The sequence below is a fragment of the Odontesthes bonariensis genome, chromosome 1, assembly GCF_027942865.1.
Source record: "Odontesthes bonariensis isolate fOdoBon6 chromosome 1, fOdoBon6.hap1, whole genome shotgun sequence".
Classification (NCBI taxonomy): domain Eukaryota; kingdom Metazoa; phylum Chordata; class Actinopteri; order Atheriniformes; family Atherinopsidae; genus Odontesthes; species Odontesthes bonariensis.
Genome location: NC_134506.1, coordinates 40,906,224 through 40,923,677, shown reverse-complemented (window position 1 = coordinate 40,923,677; position 17,454 = coordinate 40,906,224). Strand labels below are relative to the sequence as shown.

The following is a 17,454-nucleotide window of genomic DNA, read 5'->3' as shown; positions in this document are numbered from 1 at the left end:
ATAGCCTGACAGGGAGAAGAGATGCTGAAGATCTCTTTGATTGGGAGTGACGTACTGGCGACCTCTCCTCCCAGAGTTAGCTTAGCAGTTCCAGACCCAGCCGGACGGATGTTCGGCCAGAAGCAGATAACACCAGAGCACAGGAGATGGGACGGGACTGGAGGAGCTGCATTACATTGCATTTTATTACTATTGTTGTGTGATAATCCATAATTTTATGTATTGTACTTGATACAAAACGGTGATTAACTGATTTGAAGGTGGTGTATTCAGTCTATGTGTATTATCAATCAAAACTGATCACTGATATGTCCATTGCCAATTGTGTCAGTCAACTGTTCGGAGTGCGACCTTGGTAAAGTGGTCGGTCGCCAGTGGGGGGGGCCGTAGGTGAGTTTTCCCAAGATAAGAACATGAGTTACGAAAGTAGCAGCCGGTGGGTTTTTCGCACCTATGCACTGCGAACAGTGGACAAGTGTGATGGCAATGTAAAACTTATAGTGGTGTTGAAATCAATATCGTGTAATTTAAGTTAATCATTTAATATGATTCGAGTAGACACATATATATATTCCTTTTCATGTATTCAAAATGGTCCCGTTGATTGATATTGTAGAATTATTAGAATAATTTAGTGTTTATTATGGTAATTAATTCTTAATTAACTATGTGGGATGATTTTCTTTTATTTTAGATTATTTCTTTATTAAATCACTGATAAGTGATTTCAGGGGGGACTATGTGGGAGAAGGATGTCATGACATGTTCATGACTTCTGGCCTAGTTACATCCTGGGCCTTGTTGACTGGTTCAGAATATTGTTGATAGTTAGAAGGAGCGTGTTTATGATAAACTGCGAAAGCTAGGCGCCTCCGGAGAGGGCCACGTACACTTGTTATGATAAAACGGTATAAAAGGGTGTCACTAGATGAGCTCGTCGGACATTTTGTACATTCTGTATGCACCTTTGCTGTGACGGTTTGTTCAATAAACTCCCCAATGGACGGCTGACCAACGCGGGATTCGACTCTAATTTTTCAGAGGATGCATCAGTGGGTGTGAACAAATACAAGACAGGGGCAGCGGTTCAGTGAAATGTTTGAATATTAGGGCTGGGCGAGTTAACTCGTTAATTATTTAACGCCGATAAATATTTTATTGCGCATTAACGCAGGTTTTATTTATTTTTTAAAAATATTTAAAATTAAATTTTATTTATTTTTCTTAATTTAAAAGTCTGTTGCTCACAGGCTTTTATTATTGTAAAAGTCTGTTGCTCATAGGCTTTTATTTTGTAAAAGTCTGTTGTTGTCTGCTGCGGAACCGGGAAAGAAAGTAATCGGCGGATCCACCAAACATGGAGAAGGGTACAGTACTTTTACTCGGCCATTTTCATTTTAAAGTTCTTCCAGACGGCGGAGTCGACAGAACCAAAGTCATCTGTAAACACTGCCAAGTTGAACTGTCTTCTCAGTGTAGTGGTTCCAGTCTAAAATATCACTTAAAGGCAAAAAAAAAAAACTGATAGCAGCAAGTCATTCAAGGAAACAGACAGTGGAGCGAGGCTTCTACATAAAAACTACAGAAAGATGCTGATGTTAAAAGTGTGTTTGCACAACAAATGTTATGGCACTTTCATTCATATGGCAGCACATTTAAAATAAAACTAAATGCTAAAAGCTATACAGTACTTTTGGATTCATTTTTGGATTTTGCGTACAAATGCGATTAATCAGGGAAATCATGTGATTAATTAGATTAAACATTTTAATCGTTGCCCAGCCCTAGTAAATATAAATGGAAACACAGAAAAAGGGAAAAAAAACAGTTTGTTTAGTTCTGATAAACTCTAAAGTGAACATCTGCTCTGAGCTCCTTTATTCTCCAGCACAGCCTGAACCCTCTCAGACGAGCTTTCTGTCCTTTCTTTAAGGAGTCTTCAGGAATAGTTCTCCAGGCTTCTTGAAGGACATCCCAAAGCTCCTCTTTGGATGTGGGCTGCCTTTTGTTCCGTTCTCTGCCAACATGATCCCACACTGCTTCAGTAATGTTGAGCTCCGGGCTCTGGGGAGGATTCATCCCTCCATCAGACCTGCTGCCACTGATTTTCAGCCCACTTCTTGTGTCCTTTGGCACAGCTCAGCCTTTTCTCCCTGTTTCCCTTCCTTAAGAACGGCTTCCTGACAGCCACCCTTCCATGGAGCCCATTTCTGATGAGGCTTGGGCCAACAGCAGATGGATCAGCTGAAGGTCCAGATGCATCTCTCAGCTCCTGTGTCAGGTCTTTGCTGGATGTTTTCCTCTTTCTTCAGGACATCACTTTCAGATCCTGTTCATCTGCTGTAGATAGTTCTTTAGGCCTGACACTTCTTCTTCTGTCCTCCACTTGTCCAGTTTCCTCAAATGTTTTAAGGACACACTGCACACCATGCTGAGATATGCCAAGTTTTCAGCTAACAGCTCTTTGGGAATCACCGTGTTGCTGCAGAAATCCTGTTTTCTGTCTGTCACACTGTGAGTTAGGAGCCTTTTTTCTGCCTGAATGAGTCATAGCTCAGAGTTAAGTGATTTAACAAAGAAAAAAACACATCAGGTACAAGGAATGGACTGAAAAGGAGTGAAAAAGCAGAAAATCTCCAAAGAAAAACCTTCAGAAAGCTGGAGAACTATTGCTTAGGATTTCTTTAAAAGATTACTGTCAGGTGGGATTTAGAAGGGGAGGACACGGATGCGGACTTACAAAGAAAAGGGTGATTTATTAACAAAAAACAAAGTACAAAACAAAAGGTGCGGCAAAGCCGGATTCAAAATACTTGACTTAATAAATACTTGGAAAAACAAAACACTTAACATGGCATGGATAATAAATACTTAACTTTGACGAAAACTTGGCGTGGAAACATGGCGTGGAAACATGGCGTGGAAACTAACAGCAACACAGTAACAGTACCAGTGACATCAACAACAACAAAGATCCGGCCAACTGAAAGGGGAGGCAGGAAACTAAATAGGGATTGAGTGATTAAGTGAGTGGGTGCAGCTGGTGGGGAATGAACAGGTGAGGGGAATGAACTAATGGCCTGAGTGAGGGAAGTGAAGGGAAAACTAAACATGGACTGAAAAGAAACATAACCTAAACATGAAAACTAAAAACATGAGTCTCTGGGCGTGACAGAGCCCCCCCCTCAAGGGGTGGATCCCAGACATCCCAAAAAAGTCCAAGGGTGGGAGGGAGGGGCTCGAAGCCGGTCGGGGAACCAGAAACGGGCGTGGTACCGGCTTCGGGCAGCAGGAGGCAGTGGTCTGGCGGACGCCCAGACCGCAGACGGCGTAGCCGGAGCAGGCGGTGGTCTGGCGGACGCCCAGACCGCAGACGGCGTAGCCGGAGCAGGCGGTGGTCTGGCGGACGCCCAGACCGCAGACGGCGTAGCCGGAGCAGGCGGTGGTCTGGCGGACGCCCAGACCGCAGACGGCGTAGCCGGAACAGGCGGTGGTCTGGCGGACGCCCAGACCGCAGACGGCGTAGCCGGAACAGGCGGTGGTCCGGCGGACGCCCAGACCGCAGACGGCGTAGCAGGAGACGGCGGTGGTCTGGCGGACGCCCAGACTTCCGTCGGCGTGGCGGCAGGAGACGGCGGTGGTCTGGCGGACGCCCAGACTTCCGTCGGCGTGGCAGCAGGAAGCGGTGGTCTGGCGGGCGGCCAGACATCCCGTGGCGTGGCAGCAGGAAGCGGTGGTCTGGCGGGCGGCCAGACATCCCGTGGCGTGGCAGCAGGAAGCGGTGGTCTGGCGGGCGGCCAGACATCCCGTGGCGTGGCAGCAGGAAGCGGTGGTCTGGCGGGCGGCCAGACATCCCGTGGCGTGGCAGCAGGAGGCGGTGGTCTGGCGGGCGGCCAGACATCCCGTGGCGTGGCAGCAGGAGGCGGTGGTCTGGCGGGCGGCCAGACATCCCGTGGCGTGGCAGCAGGAGGCGAAGACCGTCCCCCGGTCGGACGGACCTCCGACGGGGGGGGAGCCCCCCCTTTAAGGGATGGATCCCAGACATCCCCAAAGTCTGGGGGTGGGAGGGAGGGGCTCGAACCGGTGAGTCCATGTCGGGCTCTGCCGCCTTATGGTCAGGCCCGGAGGCCTCTTGGTCGTGGTCAGGCCCTGTGGCCTCTTGGTCAGGCCCTGTGGCCTCTTGGTCAGGCCCTGTGGCCTCGTGGTCAGGCCCTGTGGCCTCGTGGTCAGGCCCTGTGGCCTCGTGGTCAGGCCCTGTGGCCTCTTGGTCAGGCCCTGTGGCCTCGTGGTCATGGTCAGGCCCTAAAGCCTCGTGGTCAGGCCCTAAAGCCCCTTGGTCAGGCCCTAAAGCCTCGTGGTCAGGCCCTGTGGCCTCTTGGTCATGGTCAGGCCCTGTGGCCTCGTGGTCAGGCCCTGTGGCCTCGTGGTCAGGCCCTGTGGCCTCGTGGTCATGGTCAGGCCCTAAAGCCTCGTGGTCAGGCCCTAAAGCCCCTTGGTCAGGCCCTAAAGCCTCGTGGTCAGGCCCTAAAGCCCCTTGGTCAGGCCCTAAAGCCTCGTGGTCAGGCCCTGTGGCCTCTTGGTCATGGTCAGGCCCTGTGGCCTCTTGGTCGTGGTCAGGCCCTGCGGCCTCGTGGTCAGGCCCTGCGGCCTCGTGGTCAGGCCCTGCGGCCTCGTGGTCAGGCCCTGCGGCCTCGTGGTCAGGCCCTGTGGCCTCGTGGTCAGGCCCTATGGCCTCTTGGTCGAGTTCGGAGTCAGGCCCGGAGGCCTCTCTAGCTGGGACCAGCTCTGGAACGGCTGGGGCCAGCTCTGGAACGGCTGGGGCCAGCTCTGGAACGGCTGGGGCCAGCTCTGGGACGGCTGGGGCCAGCTCTGGGACGGCTGGGGCCAGCTCTGGGACGGCTGGGGCCGGGGCCAGCTCTGGGACGGCTGGGGCCGGGGCCAGCTCTGGGACGGCTGGGGCCGGGGCCAGCTCTGGGACGGCTGGGGCCAGCTCTGGGACGGCTGGGGCCAGCTCTGGGACGGCTGGGGCCGGGGCCAGCTCGGGAACGGCTGTGGCTGCTGGGTCTCTGGACACTGGACCTGTGGACTCAGGTGTTGAAAAGGTGAGGGGGAAGGAGTAAAGCGCAGCTACCTGGTGTGGCTCCATGCCAAAGATGTCCTTTGTTGCAATGCGCTGCATGGTCCTCGCCCTCTCCCAGATGCGAGACAGGTCCACAGGCCAGGTCTGAAGAATTTTCTTGTCCAAAAAGAAATCAATTACATCATTGGCCACATCTAATTTTCTCCAGGAGGAGCTGCCCTGCTCCCAGCAGGAACAGAGGTCCTCACTCAGCCGTAGTGCAGTTTTAAAATCCGCCGCGTCCATTGTTGGCCGGATCTTTCTGTCAGGTGGGATTTAGAAGGGGAGGACACGGATGCGGACTTACAAAGAAAAGGGTGATTTATTAACAAAAAACAAAGTACAAAACAAAAGGTGCGGCAAAGCCGGATTCAAAATACTTGACTTAATAAATACTTGGAAAAACAAAACACTTAACATGGCATGGATAATAAATACTTAACTTTGACGAAAACTTGGCGTGGAAACATGGCGTGGAAACATGGCGTGGAAACTAACAGCAACACAGTAACAGTACCAGTGACATCAACAACAACAAAGATCCGGCCAACTGAAAGGGGAGGCAGGAAACTAAATAGGGATTGAGTGATTAAGTGAGTGGGTGCAGCTGGTGGGGAATGAACAGGTGAGGGGAATGAACTAATGGCCTGAGTGAGGGAAGTGAAGGGAAAACTAAACATGGACTGAAAAGAAACATAACCTAAACATGAAAACTAAAAACATGAGTCTCTGGGCGTGACAATTACAGCAAAGTCTGGCTGCTTGGAAGGAAAATATAAAGAAACGAGGGCTGAATCAGGATCTTTACTGTATAGCATCTTGACAATTGAATGATTGATGAAGCTGCAGACTGTAACAGACTTGAACACACCCGACTCAACCTTTAACTTCATAGCAGGCATAAAAAACAAACCAAGGCTTGTTTAGTGTCAGTGTTTCGGTTGTCAGGACATATAAGACTACACAGACCAGATTGTGCGTTGATATAATCATAATTTTAAGGCTTTACCTTCGCAGCGTAGCTCCACATGTCAATGCGGTCTTGAAGTCTCTTCTTACACTCGGGCTGCAAACGCACTCTCCTGTCTTGTAAAGCCTCCATCAGACACGACATCTCTGCATGAGAAGAGGGAGCGATGCGTTAACCTTCCCCCGGAGGGATTACAACTCTGCTACAACCTAATCTAGATTCATCTGTACGAGTCTGGGAAGGTTCTGCACAAAGAGGAAAACATTGAACCAAAGCACCCACGTCGTCCCCTGCCGGGCGTGATGGCGGCGCAGTGGTGTTTGAGGTCCAGAGCGCAGGCTGTGTGGAGGACCGGGTCCACGAAGATGTCTGCCTTACTCTCCTTTAGCATGTTAAGGACTTCCTGCAATTACAGAAACAACACAACAACAGTTACTCACTCAAGTCCAACCATCTGACTCAGGCTATGTACACACGTAGCCGGGTATTTTTAAAACCGAATGTTTCCCCCCCTCCGTTTATAAAATAATTTGTATCCACATTACCTCGTTTTGGAAAAAAACACCTTCCACACATAACCGAACATCTGCGTTTTCACCTGTCTTGACAACCCAAATGCATTTGCTGTTTTGCGCAATCTGCCCTCGTCAGCTAAATAATAAAGTGTGCACGCAACTTTTTTGAGCACACTGACAGGTGATCGTATGACAGTGGACTGCCCCTCGATATGAGGACGTAATAATTCCGACAGCGACAGGAGTGAGGACACCGGGACATGTGGAAATTGTCACGCCATTCCTCTGGGAGTACGACTTGGGCGTGTAAAATCAAGGCAGTAAACAGCGCCTGCACAATAATAACCACCACAGTTCTCAAGGCATCCATGCTTCTTCAGTAAACAAAGGTCGCACTCTTGACGTCAGAGCAGATTTGTTGTTGTTTTGGCGCATATTGTGATGTTCGAAAATGCAAAACTCCGGTTATCTCTGTCTACACGCAGCTGCATAAACGGAGTTTTTAAAAAAATTCGTTTACGATGCGTTTTTATGCGCTTTCATGTGGATGACAGGTCCAAACGTAGAAAAATATATTAGTTTTAGCAGATACCGGCTACGTGTGGATGGGGCCTCAGAGGCAACTTTATTGCCTCCTTCTGCACCCCCAACAGTTCTGAAACCCCTGCGACCATCACCACATGGATGACTCCGTGGTGAGGAATCTGGGTGTGACCCTGGACGACCATCTGCCGTTCTCTGCCAACATCGCATCAGTGACCCGTTCCTGATGATTCCTCCTCTAAAGCATCCGGAGGATTCGCCTCTTCCTCACCAACGAGGCGGCGCAGGCGCTCATCCAGGCTCTGGCCATCTCCCGCCTCGACTACTGCAACTCGCTTCTGCCATCAGACCTCTGGAGCTGGTTCAGAAAGCTGCTGCTCGTCTGGTGTTCAACCACCCCGAGTTCTCCCACACCACTCCCCTTCTCCGCTCTCTACACTGGCTCCCTGTAACTGCAGCATCCAGTTTCAGACTCTGGTGCTGGCCTACAGGGCAGTGGAAGGAGCAGCTGTGGTCCAGCCCTACACACACGCCCGACCGCTTCTCTCTGCGGCCTCCAGGCCTCTCTGTTCTGGCACCCCGATGGTGGAACGACCTCCCGACTGATGTCAGGAAGCTGAGTCGCTGCCCATCTTTGGCCATCTCTTCAGGAAACACCGCCCTGATCCGCCCTCTGAGGACATCACCTGTTTCATCCTAACACCTTACACACTTATTTGTCTCCTAAATTGTCTTCCCATTTGTCTCGGTACCTAACTTACTGCACTTACTCTGCACTAGTTATGCTCTTAGCTGTTTGGTTTTGGAAGGAAATGCACTTGTGATTTCTTGTGACCTGAAGTTCTTTTGCCTACCGATGTGGAACACACTTATTGGAAGTCGCTTTGGATAAAAGCATCTGCAGAATGACCGTAATGTAATGTACTGTGGCCTGCCACCTATCTGTGGTCATCATGACGACACTTTTCAGCAGAAATGACCTGCTGACAGGATTTAATACAGTGCTCAAACGAGGGATGTCCCGATCCGATCACGTGATCGGAAATTGGGGCCGATCAGGTGGTTTCTGACTCGATCGAAATCGGACGTTTCATCCTGATCAGCGATCGGATATGTAGCCTATCTATATATGTATATTTATTCTTATTATTTTTTTTATCTTTTTATTTATCAGAACTAGAATATTTCAAAACAAAGGTGAAAAAATAACAGCTTAGTATTTCCTGTTATGTGGTGGTACAGAGTCAGACCGTCTCAACCACAGACATAATATAGGCAGACGCCTCATAGACTGACGCTGCCAGTTGGAGCTGACGTATCAGCACGGCGGCCATCTTGGATGGGTCTCCAATGCCTCTACATTGCATTTATTTCGACTGAGGAAGGTGTTTATCCCCAACTACAATAATAATAATAATAACTCCCCTGATTTTTATGTCTCTGGTCTGAACTCCACACAGAAACATGCGGCATGACGTCACTTTGCTGCCGTAAAGCGAAGCAGAACACGGCAGCAGCTGGAAGCTGGGGGCCGAATGTCCGCGGTGTGGAGCTATTTTAAAGTGGATGATAAAAACGCTGCGATCGCAAACTGTGAGACACGCAAACTTGGGATTTAAAGAGGTGGCAAGGACATCGCTAACATCCTCGATGAGAACAGGAACAGGCTCAAACCTGACAAGGTAGAGATGTTTGTTTTCATCAAGAAAAACGTACATTTCCTTCTGTGAAGCCAGAGGAGGAGAGTAAGAATTAGGAGTGCAGTTAAAGCACATTACTGGCCTTACTTTAGAACACTGTGGCACTTTTATTTGCTCATTTGTTTACATGCCTGCAGGTATTTCAGGTTTTTATATTAGACATTGTTGCACTAAACTACAATGTGAAGAATTTGTTTATTACTTGATTACTTTTTTTGTTCAAGCTACCCCACAGAAGTGCTCTGTTTATAGGTGTTAAATGATAAAATAAGTGAAGAAAATTAAAAAAAAAAAAAATCAGGGACATCCTGGATCTGTTTATTCGCCGCTCTTCATTTCTTTAATGTACTGTAGAAGTATTGGATCGAGACTCGGTATCGGCAGATACTCAAAATCAAATGATTCGGAGGCATAAAAACCTGATCAGGACATCCCTAGCTCAAACTAACCAATGATACTACTAATAATAAAACTCTGGGTGCTTTAGAAAATGTCCTAAAGTCAGGAATGTCACATGTGTGCGCTGTGCAGTCAAAGCGACGCACCTTTTTACAGGCTTCCTGTTTGATCTTAAGCAAGTTGACTTTCAGACACTCCTCAACCTGACCAGTCTGCTCCTGAGCAGCCGCCTCCTCTGCACACAGTTTGGAGATCTGCAGAAGAAGAGAAGAGGAGGAGGACACGTGGAAAAGGGTTAAAAAACAAAATAACGACAGCAAGGGACACAAAAATGAAGTCATATTGATGAGAAACAGCCAGAGATGCAAAACGTTTTGTTTTAAACTGATTAGAGGTGCCAGTTGAAGTTATGTTCTACATCTACAGAGTGATCAGAGGTGATTAAGATAAAGAGGTCTGAAATGCGTGTGCACACCTCATCTGAGCAGTGCATCTGCAGCTGTGGGTCCAGCCTGTAGTCCAGCGCAGACTCCTGCAGAATCACTCTGATCTGGTCCTCACAGTCTGGAGACAACCTCTGAACCAAACCCCAGCCAGAAAACACACGATTTAACGACAGATTCCATTTTCCAGCGCAGCTGAAAACACGCGTGAGCCTCTGTTTCTCATCCGAAGTCCCTCAGCTGAACAGTTTTGCCTCGTCTCACCTGGTCGGCGTATTTGAGTTTGAGGCAGGTGATGACCTGCCCCTCCAGCTCGCTGTCGTCGCTCGCCTTGTTCAGGATGGACTGGCAGAACTTGGGGATGTCGGCTCGGCAGGCTTTCCTCAGCACCGGGTTCAGCCTGTAGTCTGCGGGAGCAAGAGGAGGAGGAGGTTTGGAGGGTGGAGGACGCTCCAGCCTTCGGTTCATTTCAGCGCGTGTGTTGCCGTGTGCTTACCCGTGTTCTGCGTGATCTGTCTCTTGGTGATCATCTGTTTGCACTTGGGATCCATCAGCTCACTGTTCTTGTTCTGCTTCAGGCACTGCAGGACGTTCCTGGCATCTGCTTCAGTGCAGAAACGCTGCAGGAGAGTTTTCCCCACACCATCAATGACCAAACCACCAGATTTATATATTTTTTAAATCTATTACAGCTACTGAGATCCGGTGATGAAGTAAAATCTCCATGGTAACGACAGTTTAATCAGGCTGTTAACTGTTAAAAAGTTAACTCAGGAAGTGAATCAGAATAACTTTATTTAACTTTTCACTAGGGCTGGGTGAGTTAACTCGTTAATTATTTAACGCCGATAGGAAAAGACTGAGATCATTCTTCTGTGCAAGGCAACATCAGATTTGACTTTAACATTTCTTTCCTATTTATTTAAAAGCAAATAAACAGATATAAATATACTGAATTACTTATTTAATTAATAATTGTGCACCAGTAAAACAATCTGAACCATAAAAATATAACAAGTGTAACTGGTTCAGTCAGTGCAATTAGGAATTCAAAATCCAACGTAAAAAAACGAAATATTAAATAATAAAGGAGCTGAAATTGAGAAAAAAAACAACAACTTCACTAGCTTGGTTGGTAGACTTTCAAAATAAATAACAATCAGCTCTTTATATAGTTTAGTGCAAATGGGAATTAAACATCCGTTACAAAAGCATCTGAACAAAATGATAGCTTTTCTAGCATGGTAAAAACTAACAAAAAAAAAGTAATATGTTTTTTCGCCACTAGAGGGCGCAGAAGGCCCTTGGATGAATGCCAATGCTGGACAGGATAAGAGGGGGAAATAAAAAAAAAACAAAACAAAAAAAACAGCTCATATGGCTCAGCCCATTTTCACAGATTCCCGAAGGATGTCAGAACCAGGACTGAACAGCCTCTTAGTGAGAGCAGCTTAGCTACCCCTGCTGGTCAAAACTACAAAAATACGCTGCAAGTTGTCTGAAGCAGCGGTTCCCTTTCCAGATAAACCCGCTCAGCTACGGTTCTTTTCTTCACTCCGTCCTCACCTTGATCATCTGCTTGCAGACTCTCATCAGCTGGTAGTCGAGTTCGGGGTCGCTCATCTCCACCTCCTGCAGCCTGAAGATCCGCTGGTGGCAGCGCGGGCTGAGCTGCTTCTTCTGCTCCTTCAGACACTCGATTATCTGCGGAGGTGCAGAGGGAGGCGACGGGCGGGAGACCAAAGTAAGCACAAGAGCCGGGAGAAAGCCGGGGAAACATGCAGCCATGTTATGCACCGTTTACCTGAGCGTTTCCAAACGCCACGTTGGGACACAGACGACTGATGTCGGACTTGCAGGGATCGTACAGCTCCGGCTCCAACCGAATATCCTCCGACTGAGGAGAGAATAACGGAAACTTCACACATTTCTAACAAACATTACTGCAGCTGCTACATTTCATGTTTGACGAGCTTTAAGATTTAGTCCCAAACCTGTGTGAGACCTTCTTTATATCATGTTTGTCCTCCAGAATCTGAACATATTCCCTTTAGTTTCCCCTCATCCTGTTATTTTTGACGCACTCCCTTGAGACGCTGCTTCCAGATTTTTGCTTAAATTCGGGAGGACAACCTTGCTGAAGATCCTTGGATTCTTTTTAGAGTCTAAAACTATAATTTCTCACCAAACCAGGAGTAATTTGACTTCTTACAACAACCGTCAAGATCTGTCTTGGTGCAGAACCGCATGAACTTTTTGATCGTGCTTTGCTGCCACTTAAAGTCACAAAGTTATGGTTTTATAGCCACTTTCCACTTTAGTGAGCAGCTACGATGGTCAGGCGAGCATCATCACCAAGATCTTTGATTTTAAATGTGACTTAAAATGGACAACAAAGCTGTTGTGACAGCTGTTCTCTAAAATTGCTCATAATGCTTCAAAACGAGTGCAAAGTGAGACAAGTCAGAGGACTAATTATCATAGATCTGTATGTAGAGTTAAAACCCAGAGATGGGGACTCGAGTTATGTGACTCGAGTCGCACAAACAAAGACTCGAGACTCGACTTCAGACTTGCCCTCAAGAGACTTGACTTGTTATTGGTCCTCAAGGACTTGAGATTTGACTTGGACTCAAATCCAAAGACTTGAGACTTGATTTGGACTTGGGTCAAAAGACTTGAGGCCTGACTTGTTATTGGTCCTCAAAGACTTGAAACTTGACTTGGACTCAAATCCAAAGACTTGAGGCCTGACTTGTTATTGGTCCTCAAGGACTTGAAACTTGACTTGGACTCAAATCCAAAGACTTGAGGCCTGACTTGTTATTGGTCCTCAAGGACTTGAGACTTGACTTGGACTCAAATCCAAAGACTCGAGACTTGATTTGGACTTGGGTCAAAAGACTTGAGGCCTGACTTGTTATTGGTCCTCAAGGACTTGAGACTTGACTTGGGTCAAAATACTTGAGACTTGACTTGGACTCAAATCCAAAGACTTGAGGCCTGAGTTGGACTCAAATCCAAAGACTTGAGACTTGATTTGGACTTGGGTCAAAAGACTTGAGGCCTGACTTGTTATTGGTCCTCAAGGACTTGAGACTTGACTTGGACTCAAATCCAAAGACTCGAGACTTGATTTGGACTTGGGTCAAAAGACTTGAGGCCTGACTTGTTATTGGTCCTCAAGGACTTGAGACTTGACTTGGACTCAAATCCAAAGACTTGAGACTTGATTTGGACTTGGGTCAAAAGACTTGAGGCCTGACTTGTTATTGGTCCTCAAGGACTTGAAACTTGACTTGGACTCAAATCCAAAGACTTGAGGCCTGACTTGTTATTGGTCCTCAAGGACTTGAGACTTGACTTGGACTCAAATCCAAAGACTCGAGACTTGATTTGGACTTGGGTCAAAAGACTTGAGGCCTGACTTGTTATTGGTCCTCAAGGACTTGAGACTTGACTTGGGTCAAAATACTTGAGACTTGACTTGGACTCAAATCCAAAGACTTGAGGCCTGAGTTGGACTCAAATCCAAAGACTTGAGACTTGATTTGGACTTGGGTCAAAAGACTTGAGGCCTGACTTGTTATTGGTCCTCAAGGACTTGAGACTTGACTTGGACTCAAATCCAAAGACTCGAGACTTGATTTGGACTTGGGTCAAAAGACTTGAGGCCTGACTTGTTATTGGTCCTCAAGGACTTGAGACTTGACTTGGGTCAAAATACTTGAGACTTGACTTGGACTCAAATCCAAAGACTTGAGGCCTGAGTTGGACTCAAATCCAAAGACTTGAGACTTGATTTGGACTTGGGTCAAAAGACTTGAGGCCTGACTTGTTATTGGTCCTCAAGGACTTGAGACTTGACTTGGACTCAAATCCAAAGACTTGAGGCCTGAGTTGGACTCAAATCCAAAGACTTGAGACTTGATTTGGACTTGGGTCAAAAGACTTGAGGCCTGACTTGTTATTGGTCCTCAAGGACTTGAGACTTGACTTGGATCAAAAGACTTGAGACTTGACTTGGACTCAAATCCAAAGACTTGAGACTTGATTTGGACTTGGGTCAAACGACTTGAGACTTGACTTGAAAAAAGTGACTTGTGAACATGTCTGTCAAAAGGCTAGCATGATGTGGCACGAGTGAAGCGCGGCAGTGTCATGGACGCTTAAGTGATCCACCCTTCAGTTAAAGAAACCAACCTGAGCACCGACTCAAATATCTGGAAGAGGAGTGCAAACGTCCTCAGTGAGAGTGCAGATAAGCTGTGAGGAGGCAGGTTTTGTGCGTTTACCATCTCCAGCTCCTCCACCCGCAGCTGTTTGCGACATTTCAGGGACACCCGCTGCTCCCTGACCTCCTGCAGGGTGTCGTTCCTCACCGTCGTGCTGAGGCAGATGACGACATCCACCCTGCAGACACGGGCAGAGCGAGTTAGCTCCGTAAAAAAAACAAAGAGGACGTTTAAATGAAGCCTCCTGGTGGAAGTCAAACCCACTTTTTCTTGATGTTTGGACACAAGCGCAGAACGTCCTCCTTGCAGGCCATCTTGAACTTGTAGGAGAACCGAAAATCCTTCATTTGAATCTGAAAGTTGAGCACACACACATACATTCTGGTCATTTTTATTTGCGTCGCTCATCTTAAACAACCACTCATGTGGATGCCAGCATCTCAGCGTGATTAGGACCAAATTACATGATCCAAAGCCTCTTTTTGGTACTGATGAGGAGCCAAAACATTAAAAATGTTCTTATTTTTAATAATTTTTTCTCTTTTTACTTTTACTTTATTTCTCACAAATTAATATCAAGACAGAATCATTTAAGCTTCAGATAACTAAACTCTGCCATAGATATCTTCTAAATTAATCTTAATTATATGAAGTTATTAACGGTATCGTTGCAGACAAAAATAATAGATCCGTAACAACACATTTCCAACTCAGTCTTCTAATCATAAACAAGGTTAACAGTTAAAGAAAAAGCCTTTAGAGGCTGAGACAAACACAAAAATCCTTCATGGAATGTAATATGTACCATTTAGCTTCTTCCAAAGGTTATATAATATGAGAGCAAAGGAGTTTTAAAACGTCCTTGAATCTGGTTGAATTTTGACGAAATGCAGAGAAACTGCAACGGAAACATGGAATGTGGAACATTCAGCATCATCTGCACAAAGAAGAAATGATTTACTCATCACCAATGATGTCTAATCAAAGAAAAACTCCCAGAAACCCGTCAGGATTAACATCAGCTCATTTAAACTGACCTGGTTACTTATTATTTAGATTTAAAGAAGTAGATAAAATGAGTATGGAGGCATAAAACTGCCCAAAATGCTAAAATAAATACAGAAATAAAAGCTGTACTTGACTCGTTAAATAAATACGTTGTAAAAATAAATATATTAGAAAAATATTCATCAAAAATACAAAACAAAACATTTATTTATCATTTAAGGCAATAATTTATGTGTGAAACAAGAGTTTAAAAGTATATTTCTGCTTTAATTTTCCTATTTTATATTTCATAACTATGTGCATATTCATCCCCACCCAAATTATTTCCCTAAAAGTATCTATTTCTGTATTTATTTTCATATTTGCAGCTTTTAATACACTTTTCTTGATGCATCGTTTATTTTTTTCTGCTCCAAAACACATTTGACGATTCTCCTCAATCATTTAGTATTGGTTTGAATTAATTATCAAAACAATTTGTGGTTACTATTAATTACGCCGTCACTTCTTAAATTCTCTACTCTTATTTTTGTGCTTTTTACAGTCTCAAAGCTGCTTTTGAAATAATTTAATTGAACTAAAATCGTGATTCTTGACCATTTCCAAACATTAACAACAACAAAAGAGAAATAAATGAACTGAATCTCTTCCTCTTTGTTGATAAAAAAAAACAGAAAATTCATTCTTAAATGTTAGAAAACAAGACGTCCTGCCTGAGCTGAATGAAAATAACTTTTAAAAAGAAAAAGAGGTTCACGGTGACAGCTGACACTGACCAGCTGGAAGTGCGTGACGCCGACTGCACACTTGTCGTTCATCTCCTTCTGGTGTTTGTTCTGAACCAAACACTCCATCAGGTCACCTGTGTCGATCTGGTTATCCGCCACATCCTGCACACACGCACAATAACGATTGAAAACAACAGCATTTAAAGGTAAATGACACGTAAAAACAGCTGGAAACATGCATGTGCTTACATGGCAGTAGGCCTGAATGATGGTCTCACAGGCTCGGATGAGCAGGGCGTCTATCTGGATGTCCTGAAACAAAAAGTTGAAAAAGATGAGACCAAAACAGCTTGCTCTAATGGCCGATATTTCACATCCACAGTGAGTGTTGTGGTTGCTGTTGGGCTCTGATAACCTCAGACTCCAGCTCCGTCAGGTTGCTCACGACGTCCTTGCAGCCGGACACCAGGTCCTCCAGATGTTCCTGCAGACACTCCAGCTCCTGGACTCACATGGAGGGGAAACAGATGGCTGTGAGCTCCTCTAACCCGTCCCACTGCTTTGTTTGTACTGGAAGATGTTCTCTAGAGCCCCCTGATGTGTCCCGGTGGGGTTTAAGACATATCCACTAAAACCCAGATGTTATGGCTGCTGTGGTTTGTCTAATTTATGCAGCTCAGATTGGTTGAAGCTCCAATAGTGATGCTAGATTTAACTTCATGCATTGATAACTTGGACTTATAGGGGTGGGCTACCATATTATTTATTGTGAGAATGCTTTAAGGCAACTGTTCTGGTCTTTCGGGAGATGTATGCAATGACTTTTGGCATTTCTAACTTTCATACTTTTTAAAATATTTAGGTTTTTGTGTAAGTTTTAATCCCTCTAAAAGTAATGTTAAATCCTTTCAAATCATTAAAAAAGCTTCCTCCTCTTTCAAACTTAGCTACTTCAGCATACTTTCAGCTAGAGACACCATTCAAACTTTAAAATGTTCACAAGACATTCAGCTATTACCAATTGTTTCAGCTTTTTAAAATGTAAAATAAAAAAAATGTGAACATTTTGCTCCTTCTTGGATTTTATGAATGAAGAGCCAGCAGAACGGCGCCCTGGTCATTTTCAGCTTTTTCTGATTTTCAAACAAATTCCTTTAACTTTCTTACAGTTACACAGACAGAAACACATTATACCTTAAAATGTAGGAAGATTTGTCCTCTTTCAGCCAATGTAACTACTAAAGAGCTCACATTGACAGAATTTCAGCTATAAGCCTTTAAGCTAGAACAATCTCTCAAATTCTGACGCATTCTCTCACTAACTCCAATGTAATGCTTGGTAGTACTCAAAACACAGCTTCAAGTGTGTTCAACCTGCTGTCATTTAAAAATATTTCACTCAATTGAAATAAAAACTACATTGCCTACAATGTACATCAGGTCTCTGGTCTAATTTTATTCCACTTAGAGGTGAAAACATAGAAAACATCCAGCAGCAGCAGCAGCAGCACTCCAGGCGTGCCTCACCTGCCCCGTGTCCGTCTTGTCGCTGCACCACTTCCCGAGGTCGGTCATGCAGCGTTTCTGCAGCTCCGGGTCCAACTTCACATCCAGCGCCCTCTGGTGGAGGATCCTCTGAACTTCTACTTTACAGTCTCGAGATAACTGCAAACACAAACGCACGAACAACACCGTCAACAAAGCACACCTTCAGCATTCGACTTGCTTTGGTTTATAGTACCAGGCACCCTTTGTAATCCTCCTCTTTCTTAGGAACCCTGGTGATGTTTTATC

At 45.7% G+C, this 17,454-nt stretch overlaps 1 protein-coding gene across 2 annotated transcripts in view; it reads right to left on the bottom strand.

Annotated features, from left to right (window-relative positions):
* LOC142381179 (Golgi apparatus protein 1-like) overlaps positions 1-17,454 on the bottom strand; it is a 55,284-nt gene that overhangs the window by 11,342 nt on the left and 26,488 nt on the right. For both annotated transcript variants that reach the window (XM_075466904.1, XM_075466905.1), the window contains 14 exons: positions 17,188-17,325; positions 16,076-16,162; positions 15,910-15,972; positions 15,709-15,822; positions 14,189-14,277; positions 13,985-14,102; positions 11,494-11,586; positions 11,256-11,393; positions 10,186-10,309; positions 9,954-10,096; positions 9,722-9,823; positions 9,393-9,500; positions 6,372-6,492; positions 6,129-6,235 (listed from right to left, as the gene is read on the bottom strand). In XM_075466904.1, the coding sequence (XP_075323019.1) occupies positions 6,129-6,235; positions 6,372-6,492; positions 9,393-9,500; positions 9,722-9,823; positions 9,954-10,096; positions 10,186-10,309; positions 11,256-11,393; positions 11,494-11,586; positions 13,985-14,102; positions 14,189-14,277; positions 15,709-15,822; positions 15,910-15,972; positions 16,076-16,162; positions 17,188-17,325 (1,545 nt within the window). The remainder of the gene's footprint in view (positions 1-6,128; positions 6,236-6,371; positions 6,493-9,392; positions 9,501-9,721; positions 9,824-9,953; positions 10,097-10,185; positions 10,310-11,255; positions 11,394-11,493; positions 11,587-13,984; positions 14,103-14,188; positions 14,278-15,708; positions 15,823-15,909; positions 15,973-16,075; positions 16,163-17,187; positions 17,326-17,454) is intronic.